General features: G+C 40.0%; 1 protein-coding gene across 1 annotated transcript; it reads right to left on the bottom strand.

Annotated features, from left to right (window-relative positions):
* Positions 1–148: 148 nt before the first annotated feature.
* LOC311510023 (monoacylglycerol lipase ABHD2) lies at positions 149–16,926 on the bottom strand. The gene is made up of 12 exons (XM_084574943.1): positions 16,784–16,926; positions 14,605–14,687; positions 14,129–14,163; positions 13,730–13,945; positions 10,697–10,872; positions 9,490–9,657; positions 8,871–9,054; positions 7,991–8,083; positions 7,109–7,210; positions 6,822–6,891; positions 6,630–6,714; positions 149–4,201 (listed from the first exon to the last, which is right to left on the bottom strand). The coding sequence occupies exons 4-12, from the start codon at positions 13,936–13,938 to the stop codon at positions 3,993–3,995; spliced, it is 1,296 nt and encodes a 431-aa protein (XP_084431069.1). The 5' UTR covers positions 13,939–13,945; positions 14,129–14,163; positions 14,605–14,687; positions 16,784–16,926; the 3' UTR covers positions 149–3,992.
* Positions 16,927–18,492: the final 1,566 nt, after the last annotated feature.

The raw sequence follows: 18,492 nt of genomic DNA, 5'->3' as shown, positions 1-18,492 counted from the left end.
TAGGAGATCTCATGTAACTTGGGTTAAACAAAAATCAAAACTATTAAAACTGAAGTCACCATTTAGAGGGTCCATGTCCCCTTGATTAATCCACATTAAACAAATCTAACTGGTAACTAAAATGAAAAGGAAACTTTCTTTTCTTTTGAGAAAATAATTTATTTTGGAATACAATAACCATTTCCCTCACATGTTTAGATCTCACACACACACACACACACACACCCCACTGGTTTTCTGCAACAAAAACACCCAGTGTTCGATAACGACAGTACATCATGTTGTGTGACGATGTGTGCCCTTTCTATTCCTCACCAACGCCTCTTAACCGTCCCTTAGCAAGTTCGTAAACACAAAATTAAAGCTGTATAATGATCAGTATAGATTAACACACTGTTGGGTTCGCATCCTCTTGCTTGGGGCGGTTTTTAAAAATGAATAGTTTCTTTGAAGAACCAATACAATGAAATACTTTACAAACACTCCTCTACAATAACCGTTTGAAATACAATGCGGAGTTTTGTATTTGCCGACATTTAAAGTCATGGGAGATATTTGAATGTTTCAGTTTCCAAGCGATTAAACATGAGACCACAATCTTGGTGCCTGAAGCACTGGGGTTAGGATAAATACAAAGGAGCACATTCTTTTTATCAATACAGTAAAACAACATCTCAGAAACCACCCTCATGTACGTCACATGTCTAATATACTTTGACACAACACATTAGTGTTGAAATAATAAGATAATCCCTCCTGGTTTGTTATTGCCTTTATTCTTCTGCCCTGGTCACTGGTCCCTATTTAAATATACAATATCTTTATATATCTACCGTTAAAGTGATCAAGTTTTGGTTTTTGTTGATCAGAGGTGGTGATATGACACAGTTTACTCATCAACACTCACGCTCTGCAGCATTTGCACAAGAATATAACACAATAAGTCATCGTAACAATACAAAATACAAAAAAAAAATTCACAAAATAATCAACTAGAAAAAAAAATAAAATACATCTAAATAATACATCCAAACCTGCAATTTTGTGCAAAGTTGGGGAGAGGCAAAAGTCTTAAAAAGAACACAGATGGCTCTTACTGCAGAAACTGGGTTTGTGCTGGTGTCACCGATACTCATCAGATTGTTCTACGAGCCACAATAAACCCAACCCCCACCTGACTTCTTTTTTTTTTTTTTTTTTCTTTAAAGAAATGAGAGCTGCGGACAGGTTGAACCCTATAATCTGACTGCGGGTGGATGAGAGGATGTTTGCCAATAATGAATGGCAGTTGTAGTAAGGTCTCCCTGACAACAGATGGCAACAGTGATTTGTGGTTTGAACAATGCTGGTTGATGGTTGTCAGAGGAAAAGTCAGAGGGTTAGTGGATGGAAGATTATCCAAGACAGACTGCAATACAGTTTTGCAGTATTTCCACTTTTTCCATCTTGTTTTACATTACAGCACATAAAAACAATTCTATTCAGGGAACTGAACAGATTTTAAATGAGTGGAAAGAGGGCACTGATGTTGGACTGCTGCTTGGTTTTAGCAGCTGCCCTGAGTTAAGGGAGACCAAGCTGGATCAGTGATTTTATATTAGCAAACAACATTGGTGAGATTAATACCTGGATTTCATAGTATTTGCTGAGAATACTCTCCAACATTAGGTTAAGTTTAAGTAAATACAGCTAATAAAAAAACAAAACAAAACAACAGAATGGCTCTCCAAAGATTGCGGTCGTGTAATAGTAATATGTTTGGTTTCAGTAGTGAAAAAAATTACAAATACAGTGCTATTCTTTTGAAAAAGGCAAAAAAATCTTAACCTGAGCTACGATTTCTGAGGTAAATGAACAGCTATGATTAAAGGTTCAGTGTGTAGGATTTAGTGACATCTAGTGGTGAAATTGTAGACTGCATCAAACTTAATATATATATCTCCCTCCCTTTCTCTTAATATCCCTCCCCTCCTGTTCTGTGAACGACTCATTATTAATTAATGAAAACACAACTACATAAATACTATATTCCATTTCTGGAATGAAAAGATCTCCCTAAATCCTACAAACTGACCCTTTAAGCCATAATGCTGCAGCCAATGGATACAAAGACGTTCCAGTTCCTCAAGTTTGGTATGCAGCATCAGAGGCAACGCCAAAAACTCTTGTCAAATCAATAAATACTATCACCCAGGTATCATGAGACACAAACCTTGGCCTCAGCAGCCAAACAAAATGCACTGTTGCCAATCTCTTCAGCATTTCACACCACCCATGTGTCTCGTCACAGTGTTCAGTAGCAGGTTTTAGACCACAGATTTCTTGGCTGGACTTCGCTTTGGAAGAAGCTTCCTAAGCCCTTAAAACAAGTTCTTAGTTAGATTCAGGGTTTTAAAAGTCCACAGACTCCCGTATTGCAGTGTGATTTCTCCAAGACAGGTTTGTGAAGATCTTCAGTGGTTCACTGCAGATTTTCAGTCTGTGCTGCAACACATTTAATGCGCAGGCCAGTCAAGAAAATCTTTAAGAAACGTTTTCAATACAGTCTTTGAAACAAACCCTTTCCCCTTTTTTCTCTCTTGCATGCTGCATCTAACTACACAATAAAACAATACTCACTACAGTACTTTACAAACACTCCTCTACAATAACCGTTTGGTTTAGCTTTGGGATCTTTAGCCCTCCTACTCATCAAACCTCACAGCTTAGATTATCTTTAGTAGCATGACACGGACCAATCAGTAGGCGGCATTTTCAAGATTTCAAAATGACAGTATCACCTGTGTCAGATGAAAAACGGTACTAAGATGTTTGCCCTGATGGGGCAGTTTGCCTCTGTGCAGTGGCAGTATGTCTGCATCTGTGCATCAAGAGAAGAATATCTCGGCTGAGCCTGCAGCTGATCAAAGGCAGAAGACAGAGTAAGAGGGCTCAAAGACACTGACAACGGACAACACGGGGAACATGTGAGTCATCTAACGTTTTGTTATCATCCTCGCTCCCGCCACTTTTTCCTCTGTTACAAGGAGAGCTAAACCAAAAAATAATGAGGAAATGAGGAGGAAAAAAAAAAAAAGATTGTGGCATACAGGGTGTAAAGTGCATTGAATCAAAGTGATATAATGTGACCGTGGGAATGTGCATGGATCCCATCTAGGGTTGATCCCTGGTCATGTCGCAACACTTTCATGTCAAGTGCCAAACATAAGTTCGAGGAGGATGTTATCTGGAAATAGCATGTAAAAGCCCACCGTGACACTTTCTACTGTACATTTTCTTTTTACAAACAACAGAGCGACAATACACCCAAACAATCTGACATTATAAGGGCGAACAGACTATGAATAGAGAATTTGGATCATACAAACCAAACACAAAGACCACATGCTCTGTCATGGGTCTTTAACTCTCAGTCTACACAGGCGCACACAGACATACTACATAGAAAGATGCTGTGTTGGTTAAGACAGCAGACTAGGCTACATGGCCTTGGCGGTGATAAGCAGTGAGCTTCTTACAGGTGCAGTAAATGGGCACCGACTGCAGCACAGTCCTCGTTTACTGTAATAGGAGGCTTCTTGTGTGCTCTTGTTTCTCACTGGACTATTTTTTTAGTGGTGCTCTCACTTTCCTTTTAATTCCGGCTTGACTTAATCTCTTGTCGTATTTGGTCAATGCCTCCATTAGCCAAGTGTCATTGTTGTGTAGATGTAGAGAAACAAAATCTTCCCGCTTGTACAACGGAAAGGGGCACAAAGGCAGTTAGTAACTATGATTGTTCACATACTGTAAGGTGAGGGTGATTACAAAGAGGAACTGTGGTGAAGGCGTGTGACTGGGAGGTGTGGGTCGGTAGTGGTGAGTAGCACCGGAGGAGAAGGCAGAGAAGAGAGAGCAGTTTTAAGGTGTCTCCTCAGTGCAGTGTTGGGACAGTGGAGTTGGAGAAAGGGAGAGGTACAAAGGAAGAGAAGGAATGAGAAAGATACAGAGGTTTAAGCTTTTCCCTCCACGCAGGAGCTCTCACTCAGGGGGCCACTTTGGCACGGCGGCTTCAGTTTCTCCCACTGGCACATGGCATTGGCGTAACCCACAATCACTTTATCCATCCAGGTGAGAGGTTGGGGGAAGAGCACAGCGCCCTCAAAGAAACCCAGGTGGCCGCCATGAAGCGTCAGGGCAAAGATCACGTTTGGCTTCTTTGCTGAAGGAGGAGACAGCAATTAATCTTTAGTACTATGCACGGCCTGAGCAACATCTGAAAACCAACACTAGACACGTTCCCAAATATGGGCTTGCCAAGTATTACACTATCGCTGTTGAAGATAGCGAAGGCGTGCTTACAACGGTCAAGTAGATAACAGTATGACTAAACATCTAGCAGAATAAGCCAATCAATACATTGCTCGAATAAAAGCCTTCAAAAACACCTCAGTGTTTGGAAATAACTGTACTTCTCTCTTGTACCTTGGAGATCATTTTGAAAAATATAACTTTGAAATAAAAGTTGGTAAAAGTATGTGGACATTCCTGGCTCTGCCTCTGTGTACCCCAGAGGAATGTTGTTTTGCCCAGCACTTAACGCTCCTAGTTTTCGGATGCTTTATTGCCCCTAAATGGAACTGGTTTCAGAGTTGCCATCACCACACTGATCAGCCACAGGATTAAAACCAGTGAATAACATTAATGATCTCATTTCGATGCAATGTTCTTCTGGGATTATTTTCTCTGCCTCTCTAAACACAAACGATTGTTATAAAGACTGCTGCATATATCCTCCTCTTTCTCCTGTAACCTGCAGTCTCTACATAGTGATTGATCTTACATTCTTGTATTGAGGACTGTACACATTTACAAGACAGGATTGAGAGCTTCACCAACACACCACAATTTAAACCCTCTTTAATTGACCCATGCGTGATAAGTATGCTACTCTATTCATGCCAATTTTCTATCATTTATAATAAATAAACCGTGAAATTCAAAGCAGGCCATCTCCACACTGCACAGAAACATTAACCCGTTTGAAATTGCTTTACAAACGTCCGCAGGGTGCTGGAGTTGTGGACAACCAGGCAGAGGGCTCTCATGAAAAGGCTTGGCCTGGATCTCTTTATGTTCTTATCTGGGTTAGTGGGGGAGCTGGTTATGGCTGACTTGTGACTTAGATCCCTCAAGGCCTTCAACACTGTGCACTATTCATAACAGTTGCTGAGCTCAACTAGACTCTGGAGACACTGCCTCACTCTGCCCCACTGACAGGTGGGAACAGAACGGTCTGGGAACAGCTCAGAGTAAGAAAAAACAAAAAGACACAAGAGCTTTGTAAACCTGAAACACATGGGCCATTAAGTACTGCTATATGAGTGACATTACTGTATTTGGATTGTACTTGTATTATAAATCCACCAACGACAGTGGGTGTAATTCTCTTGCGTCCTTTCCTTGAAGTGGTGTCTCTGAATCACTGTGTCACATTTTAAGGCAAAGGGGCAGCTGATCCACTTTTCTGTAAGTGTTGCCCTCGAGAGACATACAATATACTGTATATATATATATATATATATATATATATATATAGATAGCATAGAGTGGCAAGTGCTTCCTGTCAGGAGACTTCCACCCACATACACTTACATGAGGAATTTTCCTTTTCCAAAATAGTTTAAGCCGTCAGTCAGTCTTAAAATAGGACCTGCTGAGGAGAAAGACGCCTTGATGGACACTACGTAATGTGCAGCCAGTCAAGAGTTGACTGCCTCTTTATGTTAGTAAAAATAAGACTCTTACTTCACACACAGCCCATTTCAGGATCAAATAGTTTTCGGGAACCAGTGATGGAGTTAAACTCACTTTAAACAGATGGACAGTGTGTTATATTTATAGGCGAGTGTCACAGCTGCCACTGCGCCCTATCCTGTCCTGCCCTGGTGAGGGTGTGGAGCCAATTTCATCTCAAGGCCTTTTGGCAACTCTGGGAAGTCAACTACAACCTTAAGTCAGACAGGACAAGCCTGTTTCATCAGCCTACACTCAACTATAAATATTAGCATAGGATATGTGACATGTACTGTGTGTGTACACAGTCTATTCCACATACATTTTCTGAACACTATTTTAGATCTATTAATTTTCTCTCTAGGATGTTATTTTCCTGTCTTGCTTCAGAATCAACTTCAATTCACAATTTAAGTAAGATTATAAAGTTAGTATATCCACTGTTAAGTTTTGTACAAGAGTTTCAGCTCAGTTAATCAGTCAAAAACCTGGTGACAGGGGTGTGACTAGTGTCAGCGATGCAGGACACACCGGAAAAACCAGGGTCACTGAAGTTTAACCACAATCCTACACTGGAAAAGAGACTACTGTCTGCTTGGTGTGTCATGGCCCTACACTCCTTTAACTATTATTTTAACGTTTATATAACGTTATTAGCTTGACTCCCGGAATCTGATGGCTACAGTTTAACAACTACCCGTAAATTTGAGTAGAATCATATGAAATATTCAGTGTTTAGCAAATAAACGGCCAGTAAAATACATTAAGAATCTTAAAAGAGTGCTTTATGGATGCTAAGATGTACGGGTTTCTAAAATCTGCAGCTATTCCCATGACACATTGCTGGTGATTACCTGCTAGTGTGCGAGGGATGGTGAGCAGCGAGTCGTGAACAAGAGGATCATCTGCAGAGTTCACGAGCAGAAGCGGCACGTGTACCTGGAAATTTAAGAATACAGTTCCGTACATCAACGAATAACACAAACAGACCAAAAAGAGAAAGATAATATTAGATGGTGTGAAGTGTATGCAAACGCAGTTCTTACATTGTGAATATAATGGACACAACTCTCCTTCTCATAGTACTCTTTGAGAGAGCTGTGGCCGTGGAATTTTCTGTTGAAATCCAAAACAAATCCGCCGTCATTAATCAATACATAATGAGAACAACAAATCAGTTAAGAATTTGGTTGATGTCAACAAACGCACATTAATTTACATTAAAACAGTGACGAGTAAAATGCGAACAAGTTCCAAAAGCACAGATCTACATTGTACTACAAAATAAAGTGACTTCATTAGATGAGATCTTAAACCGTTTCCCCACAGATACCTCATGATGTTGTCGTCGATCTGCATGAGGGATGTTGCCGTGTACAGCCGACTTAGATCTGCATCTATTGTCTTAATTGAACTTCCTCCAAGCAGGCTGTGTCTGTAAGATAAAAAAAACATGCATTTGAGACAACATTTTGCAGATAAATTACAGTTGCAGTACTGTAATTATCATCGGCACAATCCACTACTCAACACTATTTAAGCTAATTAATAGCAAAATATTGTAAACAGATTTCATAATGAAATCTATCCTGCATTAATCTTAACCATTGCGATGAATAATGTCATTAGGTGAAGGTGACACCTTTATTATCACCTAGATTATCTGTTAAAATACATTTTGAATGAGAAAAAGTTGTAATGCATGTTTGAAAGATTAATGGTACAAACTGTAGGTATTATTTAGTGGCAAATTAACCAAAGGAGCAATTGACTTCTCAAAAAATGATCAATGCAGTAGATTAAGTATTGAAAAAAATAATAATTGGGAGGTTAGGGTTAGGCAGGTTTAATGTGAACACAAACACACATACATGTTTGATATGATATGAAGAATCTAAGAATAAGTTTTAGGTTTTATTTTATTTCCACACACACTGGAGCAGAATAAAATGCATGTCTCTGCACATTCAACCCACACATATCTCAAATGTACCTCTATTAAAGTGATAATTATCAAGATGGGTTGCTTGCTCTGTCTAAAGGTTGAGCCACAGTTCTACATGGCGGTAAAGGGAATGATTAGAATATTGACCCATGTCGTGAAATGAAAGCGCTGCCTTTGACAAACACCATAAAACAGCAACGTCAGAAGAGTCATTGCATAAGAAAAACGTGGGGGAAATCACTTTGCACATTTTTTGGGAACCTGTGATACCTGTGTGAGAGGATGATTTTCTTCATGTTGTCAGCCATGAGAAAGTTATAGAAGCGTCTGAACTGATCCCACTGTAGGAATGTTTCCTGGGCCCTGAGAGAGAAAGACAAACACACAGGAAGTTGGCTTTGTGCAGCCGGTCTACATTCCAAAAAACACGCTGAATGTCCCGTGTAATCCACCAGACAAAGAGTCACACTGGTGGAAAGTAGCAATGGAGTCAGGCAGCGCTATGCAACCCTCTGACAGAGACAGGCCGAAGCAAAATAACTACTAGTGATATTCAATACAAGCACAACTAAGATACAGCCTCAGCTCTCAATGAACACTTGCAAGAGGGCCCGCTGAGGCCTGTTCGCTGATTAGTAATTCAATAAAAAGGGAAACGAAATGCAAATCCAATTTCACATAAGGCCAGTCTCTGCAACACACCCTTCCCCCACTATCTAAGTCCAAACTTTAACAGATCCAGCCTGTCCAGTCTGCCAAGAGATGCTGGCTGCATTTAAAACACAGAAGGTGGAGCTCAGTCTAGACACACACACACATGCACTAACCTTTCAAAACTCATCATTATAATTTGTGTTTCAGAAATGCACACAGACTGAACACAGACACAAATCCTCCTCTATTGTCTGTCTATTATCTATCAACGGAGATTAACTCGGTGAACAGAACAGTGGAAAGATTAAACATCTGAAAAAAAAAAATGGTTGGTAGACTTTTGACTAAACATGTGATGATATTATGCAAGCACTTTTGTGGCATTATCCTGACCTTAATTTAGATTTAGAAATGAATGTGCATCAAGTGCCGGTGTTGTAAAGCGGCTTTGCTGAAACCGCACATTTAATTAAGAGACAAGAGGACAACAACCCACCTGAGAGCACTGTACCCTTGACAGACGCTGACACAACACAATACTCGCTCCTGGTTCGTCCTGCTCTCGCCCAGAAACTTACACACAATGTTTCCACCCAGACTGAAGCCAACCACAATTAGCTGAGTCTGCGGATACGCCCGCTTAATGTAGCCAACCATGGATGCAAACTCCCATGTGCAGCCTGTAAAAGATACGGCATAGGGTTACTGATCAATACATATAACAGCACTTCTATAGGACGGAACATTTATATTTTTCTCTCAGCACTTCTGTCTGAAGGTGCCTTTAGGTCAGAGGATCAGATTTATGTCTCTGGAACCTCTATTAAAAAAGACACATTAGCTATTTCTGGAAGTCTTTCCTTCCGCATGCCCAATTAACGGCTTAGCTTTTACCAAAAAAATAATGTGGCCCCAACATATGTCCAACTTAAGCCACATTACAGCATTTCACCAAATCAGATTAAAGTTAAAGCACCAAAGGATATAATTTTTCCAAAGCTACTATTACTGCAACAGAATGGATTCTGGTCTGAATTTCTTAAGCTTCAATCACAAAAGATAACTGGATGAGGACAGCAGGCTTTATTTTAATACTATAAGAAAGCTGAAAGTACCATAAGTGAACATGCGTGGAGAGGTAAGCTCGATGTTGGGAAGGGCTCCCAGGTGGTTCAGCACAGCACAGCGGTAACCATCCTTCTGCGCGTAATCCACAAAGGTCCGGATGTAATGCTTCTCGCTATGGTTACCAATACCAGGGCATATCACCATGGTGATGTCATCTGGTGAAACGGGCAGGTGGATCAGAGAAACATTTGGCAGTGAGTAATATGTAAGCAAAGACGAGAAGGAGGGCATGTAGCTCTCCTAAAGAACAGATCACCATAACAAAGGAGCGGTGCAAAGCACAGCACCCGATTCACAAAAAGGATTAGGCTGTCTGGCTGTCAAATATAGCTGCATCCCAACAGAATGGAAACAGTAATGCTACTTTTTTTGGGAACCAAATGTCGTGTGAGGCTTAAGCTTTCTGAGAGGACTATAAGATCAGTTTGGTAGGATCAGGGTTCAGGAGAGGACATCAAAGACCAGTCCAGAGAGAGTTGGTTCTTTTAGCTAACTGTGAAAATCTGGCAAAAATAGTCATGATACCACTGCTAAAATTACCTTTGTTTTACAAACTTTTCAAGTTAGACTTTTTATATTTAAAACCTCTATATAAAATCCTTCCAGGACAAACAGTCGCCCCATTTATGACTCCTGCTATCTATTCCTGCCTCTCAAATCTAATAAGGAGGAATTCTATCAGGAACAACAAAATAGGAGAAACCTCAGGACGATTGGCAGAGGAGGGCTCCCTCGTCCAGGACGGACAATAGGTGTCGCATGAAAGGACTAGACAGAAGTAGCAGCAGTAGAATTATAATATAAAGAAACAGAATCAAAATATACAACTAAGAACTTAAAAAAATAAAAGATTTGCCATGAGAATAAAGAATCAATTAGCTATAATTAAATACATTAAGAGACAAGAAAAGAATAAGTGAACCCTTTGGAAATAATAATGCACAAATCATTGTATTGTCATAGTATTTTCCATACTGAGCTACCATTTAATGTCAGCGTAGTGTAGGAAAACATATGTGAAACCCCTGACACTAATAAATGTCGGCTAGTGTCTACACTACACAGTAAAAAGAAACTGGAGTACTCTGGATCCTAAGAATATGGCCAGGCTGAGAACCAGGTAACTCCAAAGGGTTCGTATACTTATTATGCCTCCGTCTGGTCCAAACAACAGTTCTTGATTAAATGCATCACCTCCTGTCCGATGATCCCCCAGTGGCTCAAAGAGGTCGAAGGTTGCAGTCGCCCCGTCCTGCATGGGTAAATACTTCCTGATTCCACTGGGGTGAGGTGAAGCCACCCGACCGAGTTTACCATACAGTGCCGTCTGGAGGTGACCGCTCTTACCCCACAGTAAGGGAGGAATGTACCTGCAAAACACAAAATGGTATTCTCCTATTACATTTTTTTTCTAGCAATATAAGGTAGTCTACAAACGTGGTCACAAAGAGAAAAAGGTCAAAGCCGAGAGATGACGTCAACGCAAAGTCATCCACACCGCACACATTTGCGTTTGTGCTACAAAGTTCATGTCTGTGTCATAAACCACCGTTTGCATACCGTTGCTATGTTCTTCTCAGTACCTGATTTCCAGCTACACCTCTGTAGGAGTTAACTGTAGGAGTCAAGTCTTTGGATTATGTAATACTTTTTTGAAACACTGTGCCTTATGTTGTGCATTATCGAGAATCACCATCTTATAGCCACACTTAGGAAAACCCCTTCACAAGATGCTGCTTTTTAGACTACCAACTCTCTCATGTAAAGTATATACATGACTCATTAGAACATTTTAATCCAGCACAGAAAGCATCTGAAGCTGATTTGGGAACATGATTTAGTTATAGACATGTTTCTTGTTAAATCTGGAGACACTGAAGGGAGGACTAGGACTTCTCAGAGGTGACAAGATGAGACAAAACCCCTACGTCTGTGTTGTGTGTATGACCCTTCATACAGGATAAGCAAACTCTGTGTTTTACTCACATCTACTAATCCAATACATCAAAATGTGCTCCCTCTTCTGATGTTTTTGACTTAGTTTTTACTCTGAATGCCTTTCCATGCCATGTGTAGCGACATGATTCTCAAGCAAGAGACAGACAAAAAATGAACACACATCCCAAATCAAATACGCAGATTCTTATGAGACCAGTATTACCACAGGACCTCTGTGTTTGGAAAAAAAATTACAGACATGTCACAAGACTGAGATCACTAACAAACTCTGCCATTATCACAAATTACAACAGGTCCCTTGGTAATACTAGTCAGCTGCAACATGAATACTTGTTGTGTCCACATTGAACATCAAACTGGGGCCAAGGGCCCTCTGACTGTTGATATATCTAAGCCCTTGGCCCTTCAGAGAGCCAAGGGCTCAGACATATCAACAGTTATAACACAAGACCTTTAACCCCGTCTTTACTCATCTTGTACTGCACCTAGAAAATGCACTCTTACATAAGAGAGCTGTCAATCAAAAAGCGGAACTCTTCCACTTGACGACAATGTAATCACCTCTGGCATGTGTTGTAACTGTACCGCACCTTTCTAGAAGGAACTCTGCAGGCTTAATCTATGACTACATGAAGAGGATAACCTCACTGCTGTAATGTGGATAGGAGGATAAGCGCACCTCCAGCTTAGCTGAGTCCATCAGTGGGAGGCAACGAACAACTTACAACAACTGAAACAATTTTTTGTTTTTCCAATGCTCTGACAAATCCCTATCAATGACCTCTCGTGCACATTTTTTTTCTCCAAATCTTAAATTAAAATACAATAGTAATGGTAGCAGGGTTCAGTATCTCTGTTCTTTTTATTTAAATCAGAGCCTGTATTTCAGAGTGGTTAATGTCACCTTCTCACATGACGTTGTCCTTCAGCTATTAGGGAACAGAAAATGAAAAAGGATGCGTCAGTGTGGTTTGACGAAGCTAAGATCTAAAGTCCAGATAAAAGTCAAGATTTTCCTGTGTGCATGGAAGCTGCATGAAGACAATATGGCTAAAACCCACACAGAAAAACTAGGGACTGTCCTTTATCGCTTGTTATTGTTTTAGGCAGTAGTCTGTTTACTGTTTTCTAAACATCAAGAGCTTAAATAAAACAAGCTGTATTCTTAACAATCAGCCGAGTTATATATCTAACCTACATTATATCAAATTAAACTAATAAAGACAAAATAAGTTCATGTAGACAAGCGAAAAGTCCCACACTTCAATGAAAAGTAGTGTTGTGTTTCCTAGTTTCCTGTGTGTTAGCGCATGTTCCTAAACACGGCCAAAGCTAACTGCTCTTGACTGCTAACTTTACAACACCCCTCCTCTGCTTTCCACTGTGTAATTGATCTGTTATGCAACAAAGCAGGGTGTCATTATGGGTTGCAAACGGGACTTCTCGAGAAAAATTATGTCGCCACCACCGTTAACAGTGCAGACGGGTTCAGTCAAAGTACACACTGTGGTGTAGGCATCTTCCTGCTGAACAGAATGTCTCCATTCAGGAGGGAATGATAACAAGCTAGATATAAACAAATATAAACATCAGTGTGGCCTTTTGATTCTGCGACCCTGCAGCTGAAAGGCACAGGACTCTGTAACAATCGGTTATATAAGCAAACACTTGCGATGAATGCTTGGAGAGAGTAGCCCTACAGAGCTGAAAGTTCTTATTGAGCATAACAACAACAGCAGGACATGTGCAAAGATGTGCATGTAAAAAAATAACAGAGCTTTACCTTCAAATTACAGCAGGTTCAAGCCTTGCTGATAACCCGCTATTTCCTAAACAGGGAAGATTTGCCCTGTTGCAACAACCACTAGTTTGAATAAGTTATTACAACCTCAGAAGGAATATTCAAATAATAGTGGACATCAGAGTTATCCTGAGTGGGAAACTTGTTTCGTCAAAGATGCAAATCCTCTTTCTGTGTGGAGAATGAGTCTATATTTATAATGCAAGTGCATCCAACCAAGGTTATCACCGGAATAATAACAAAAAGGCATCCTTGTGTTTAATTCACGCTAGAGCTGATACAGCCAGACATCTCTGGTACAGACAAGTGGCACACTCAGGAACACTGATGGCAGATGGGACCACTGCCAAGCAAACTGCTGCCTTCCCTGCAGCCCCCAGATGGCCAAGCAGCAGCAGCAGCATTAGCGTCATTATTGCTAAGGAAACACTTAAAATGAAAAAGAGAATATCGAGAACGCCACTCACTCTTTGGTCAGCTGAGTACAGGACTTCAAAAGGAAATGGTTGAGGGGTGTGTCCTGGAAGGTGAGGTCCGGGGGCGCGGTGGGGCTCTTAAGGTTCAAGCAGCGGACGATGACGTAGAGCACTGTGGCCACCGCCGCCAGCTTCATGCCGTCGAACATTGCCGGCAGCTCAGGTGAGATGGTGTGCACGTCTGAATCGTGGGTGTTCATGATTGTTCTGAAAGAAAAAGAAATAGTGGATCACAGTTAATTTGGTGTTTAACACGAAATTTAGCAATAAATACATTTATAACTGGATACAGATTACAAAAACAAAAAAAATTCTTCTCAATTTGTAAAAAAACTAATGAAATCAAGCAAAGAAGTGGAAATGAGAAATATCTGATGATGTCTGACTGACCTAAGTGTTCCTCTTGGTGTCCTGTAGCAGCAGATCTGTGGGAATACATAGCAAGAGAAACTCAGATAAGACAGAGGGTTATTTAATACACTCAGCTTAATTACATTACAGCTTAAACACGGCAAATAGGAAGCCTCACCACATAGTGGACAGAGGCACTGACATTACTTTAAATAATTTATAACATACAGCAGACACAGGTTGAATCCTGACTGAATGTCACATCCAAAGCAGTACACCGACACATATATTCAAACATGTACACATGTTCAAAGCAGTGAAGTAATCTGAACTGCGACTTCAGAAAAAAAAAAAATGAGGAACTGTACAGCACAGAAAGGACACTGTATCTCCTGTGATTACCAAAACAAAAAACCCCAAAAAACAGGAAGCTTGTATTGTTATGAGTAAGCAGCTGCAGCAAATATAAAATGTTCTGTAACAAGTAGTCAAACAAACAAACGCTTTTTACTTACATTGTGTGTTCAAGTTTGTCTTCAGCAACAATTGTCCCAAAAGTCCAAAGGTGTGAGGTTAAGTCACAGTGATGTGGTCAAACCTACACAAACAGCAAACACAGAATACACACTGAGACATTGATTAAACCAACAAACAGATCGATTTCCCCCCTTTTTATATAAAGTGTTGTGAAGTCTCATCTAAATAGCTCTACTTCACAGCACTTCTTTTAAGATCTTTGTTCTTAATTCAAAGCCTCAACACAAACTGACTCTAAATTTTAATATCATTTAATAAAAAAGTCATAAAAACAGTCCATTCATTGTCTATTTATCTGTGAAGATTTCCTTCTCCCAGGCTAGTATATCCCAGAAAAACAAGTGAAGAAGACACTTGGATAAGTCTTTAAGAAAACTCTTAAAGCCTTTGTTTTAGCATTGTTTTGTTTGGATATCTGTTCATGTAACTCTCATTATAAGAACGTGTGTTCATTTCTCACTGATGTTGTGATGTAATTAGTTATCATAAACCATCAGCGATTGGAGATTGAACTGGATTATCGTTTCATTTTCAAAACCACGTCAGGGCATAGCATAGCAATACGCTCACTTGCCAGTTCATTAGGTACACTCATAAAAACAGGTGCATTCTGACGTAACAGTCCTGCGCTGAATATTAGCTCCAGGAGGGTTATGGTATTCAGCATCTCTTTAAAATAACAGAGTGCTTTTGTTTCTAGCATTTACACTCACAAGCCATAACATTAGGTACACTAATATGACAGAGCCACACTAAATCAACCTTACCAGCTGTTGTAGCATTCAGTTTATGTTGAAACAATGTAAGAAAGTTGGCAATCCATCTGTGTGTTGTTGTTTTTTTTTGGATTATGTAGATTGTGATATGGAATTGTAATCCATTGTACTGACACATGCTTCTATTAATTTGAGATTTGATTTTAGATTAGATTGAACTTTAGTGTCAGTGTGCAGAGTACATGTATGGAGCAAATTAAATACTGTTAGCGTCTAACCAGAAGTGCAAAGAAAGACTTCTTTACATAACGTGCAGTTGCATACAGAGACAACAGTGTGAGCGGTGAGGTCAGTATCCACACAGATGGAGAAGTATGCCTTGTGACAGCTGTGCTATGTACAGAATGACAAGAGATGATGGGCTGTTTACGGTATATTGACAGATTAGGATAGTATGTACTGTCAGTAAGGCTGGCTAAAAGCAGAAACACTTGTGTGTTTAACTAAATGCAGGACCACAAACTACATCCTCCAAAAGGATCATAAAGTTGAATTACGACCGCTCTGGCAACGTCTCAACACTAACAAAACATTATGAAGGGGGATTTAGTGCAGGACTAAATGTGTTTTCAGTCGAGTGGCTAATATTTTGGTGAGTGTAAATGCTTTAATAGGAGCCTGATAATGTTTGCTGTGTTTTCATGTTGACCGTTAATTCCAGGAAATCTTAATTTAAGACATGAGTCTTTTGGAAGCACAGAAACTTCACCTTGTAAACAAAACCCCACCTCCAACAGACATGGTACCACAATTATCCCCAGCTGCCTAAAAGGAGCTTCATTAACTAAACCCGGTTCCACATTCATATAGCTAATCCTGTGAATATATCTGACAGTTTGGATAACGCCAAGAGAAAGTGTGTGTTCACTATGAGCCGCAGTGTGTCCGTTAATATAACGAGTAGCCGCTAACGTTAGCTCCTTCTTCTTTGTCACGACTCAACAACTAGCCAGAGAGGCGTGTTACAGCCACAGGGGCACATACCGTTAATCTAATGAGAGAGACACGATTAATGTTACTGGAGGAAAACAAAAAACAAACAAAAAAACAGCAGGATGTGAGCCAATTTGTACATCTGTGTTATGCTCAACTAAGAGAAGGCCAGCGTCGCAGCTTCGTTCACCCTAGTCCAGAAAATGAAAACCGTGTCGGATGAAATTGCTGCCCACCAACCCAGAATAAATTCAGTAGCTTCTTGCATCAACACAAAACAAAAGCGCATCTTTTTTTAAATAGTTTATATATTATTACTATTATTATTATTTTGTTAAAAGGCATAGTATCAGAGGGTCTCTAACGTCCGTGTTTTTCCCCCCAGTTAATTATCGATCTAGCATCATTTGAGCATCGAAAACTGACACGGCATCTTCAGCTTACTTACCTCAGCTGGAGAAAAAAAAAATCTCAATCAGCTCCTTTCTGCTCAAATGCCACCGCTCTTATTTATGTTCGTGGCTTTTCATTTGTTTTTCGCGTGTGTGTGTGTGTGATTCTAAAGCATGGTAGGCTGATGTGAAGCTCGTCCTCCGAGTCATACAGTGGTAAGCTAGTTGGAGCAGCAACTGCCGTTAGCGGTGACATCTCACTTCCTAGAAGAATCTGTAATTTGCATATCGGCGCTCTGATTGGTGGAAACTGCGAGTAGTTTCCACGCCCCTTCCGCGAAGTGTCATCTCTCACGTGTAGCTCTTGTTTTTATCTTAAACACCCTGCGCATTTTGGCAATAAAAAACTATTAAGATACTACCTAAATCTATAACTTATATCTTTACATCATTACCTTTGTGGGGTGATTAGTATTTTAGTGTATTTTTAACAAACAGCGAGATGCTTCCTGAACGTGGCAGGAACGTGACCAGACCTCTGTTACATAACATTTCAGCTACACTTATTTCCATATTAAAGCGTGGTGCCAACCCATGTTGTTATCACATACTGAATACCTCTTTTATATTTTCAGATCAAAGCCCCTCTTTGTTTTATTTATTAAATTTTAGACAACTTAATAAAAATTCAGTGTTCACTGTCACTTCCACCATATGTTAATGACAAAGAGGTCCACAAGCTCTGCACATACAGTATGTGAAAGCACTATTAGTACTACTACTACTACTACTGCCACACCACTTTTATTATTCTAATTATGACACAGAATACACAAATGTATACATGAACAGAAGGTATTCAAATGGGATCTATAAGTGAAAACTTTAACTGTATAGTGGATGTACACTCTTACTGATATGTACAAGATAACTACAAAGTATACATACAAAAATGTAACTTACAGTTATCCTGGAAAGTTGTATATATCACTAACAAACATATGCAAGACCTTGTTGCTCAGTTACGCTGCTGTTTAGTTAGATACCTTATTAACCACATATAAAAATGTGAAATCATGTGAATATAATGTTAACGTTATGGCCAGCATTCCTATTAGAAGTCACAGTTGTAATTGCAGCATAACATCCACTTGATGGCGACAGATTCTAAAAGATTATCAGTGATGCGCAGTTCACTTGACAGAAAAAATACATTTGATGATGCCTGGCTAAGATCTGAAACACAGTAAGATTGCAATTTTTTAGTGTCCACTAACAAACCATTTAAGTAAGATACACTTTTATTTTGTAGTTAACACATTTATCAGTGAACCAAGTTGAAACAAGGCCAACTGGACATGGAGGGTTTCTTGAAGATCTTTCCCCTGTACTCATCATCTTCGAGTTGTTCACATAATTTAAAAAACAATAAGTCTGAGAAGGTTCTCTGTCATCCAGGTCATGGTATATCTTTTGAGAAGATATTTCTCCACTCGAGCACTGATGCCTCACAGCGAGAAGGTCCTGGGTTCAAATCCATGGGCCAACTGGGCCTTTCTGTGTGGAGTTTGCATATTCTCCCTGTGTCTGCGTGTGTTCTCTCTGGGTACTCCGGCTTCCTCCCACTGTCCAAAAAGACATGCTTGTTAAGTTAATTGGAGATTCTAAATTGGCCGTAGGAGTGAATGTGAGTGTGAATGGTTGTCTGTCTCTCTGTGTTAGCCCTGCGATGGACTGGCGACCTGTCCAGGTGGTATAGGCCCCA

This window comes from Chelon labrosus, assembly GCF_963514085.1.
Source record: "Chelon labrosus genome assembly, chromosome: 3".
Taxonomy (NCBI): domain Eukaryota; kingdom Metazoa; phylum Chordata; class Actinopteri; order Mugiliformes; family Mugilidae; genus Chelon; species Chelon labrosus.
The sequence above is the reverse complement of the archived record's forward strand: the minus strand, read 5'-3'. Positions and strand labels throughout refer to the sequence as shown.

Excerpts from the sequence above, each read along its gene's own strand:
- LOC311510023 (XM_084574943.1), bottom strand. The coding sequence starts at position 13,938 with ATGAACACCCACGATTCAGACGTGCACACCATCTCACCTGAGCTGCCG. Across the intron at positions 9,658-10,696 it reads GGGGGATCATCGGACAGGAG|ATGACATCACCATGGTGATA; the intron begins GTGATGCATTTA and ends CCGTTTCACCAG. Across the intron at positions 7,211-7,990 it reads AAAATCATCCTCTCACACAG|ACACAGCCTGCTTGGAGGAA; the intron begins GTATCACAGGTT and ends TTTATCTTACAG.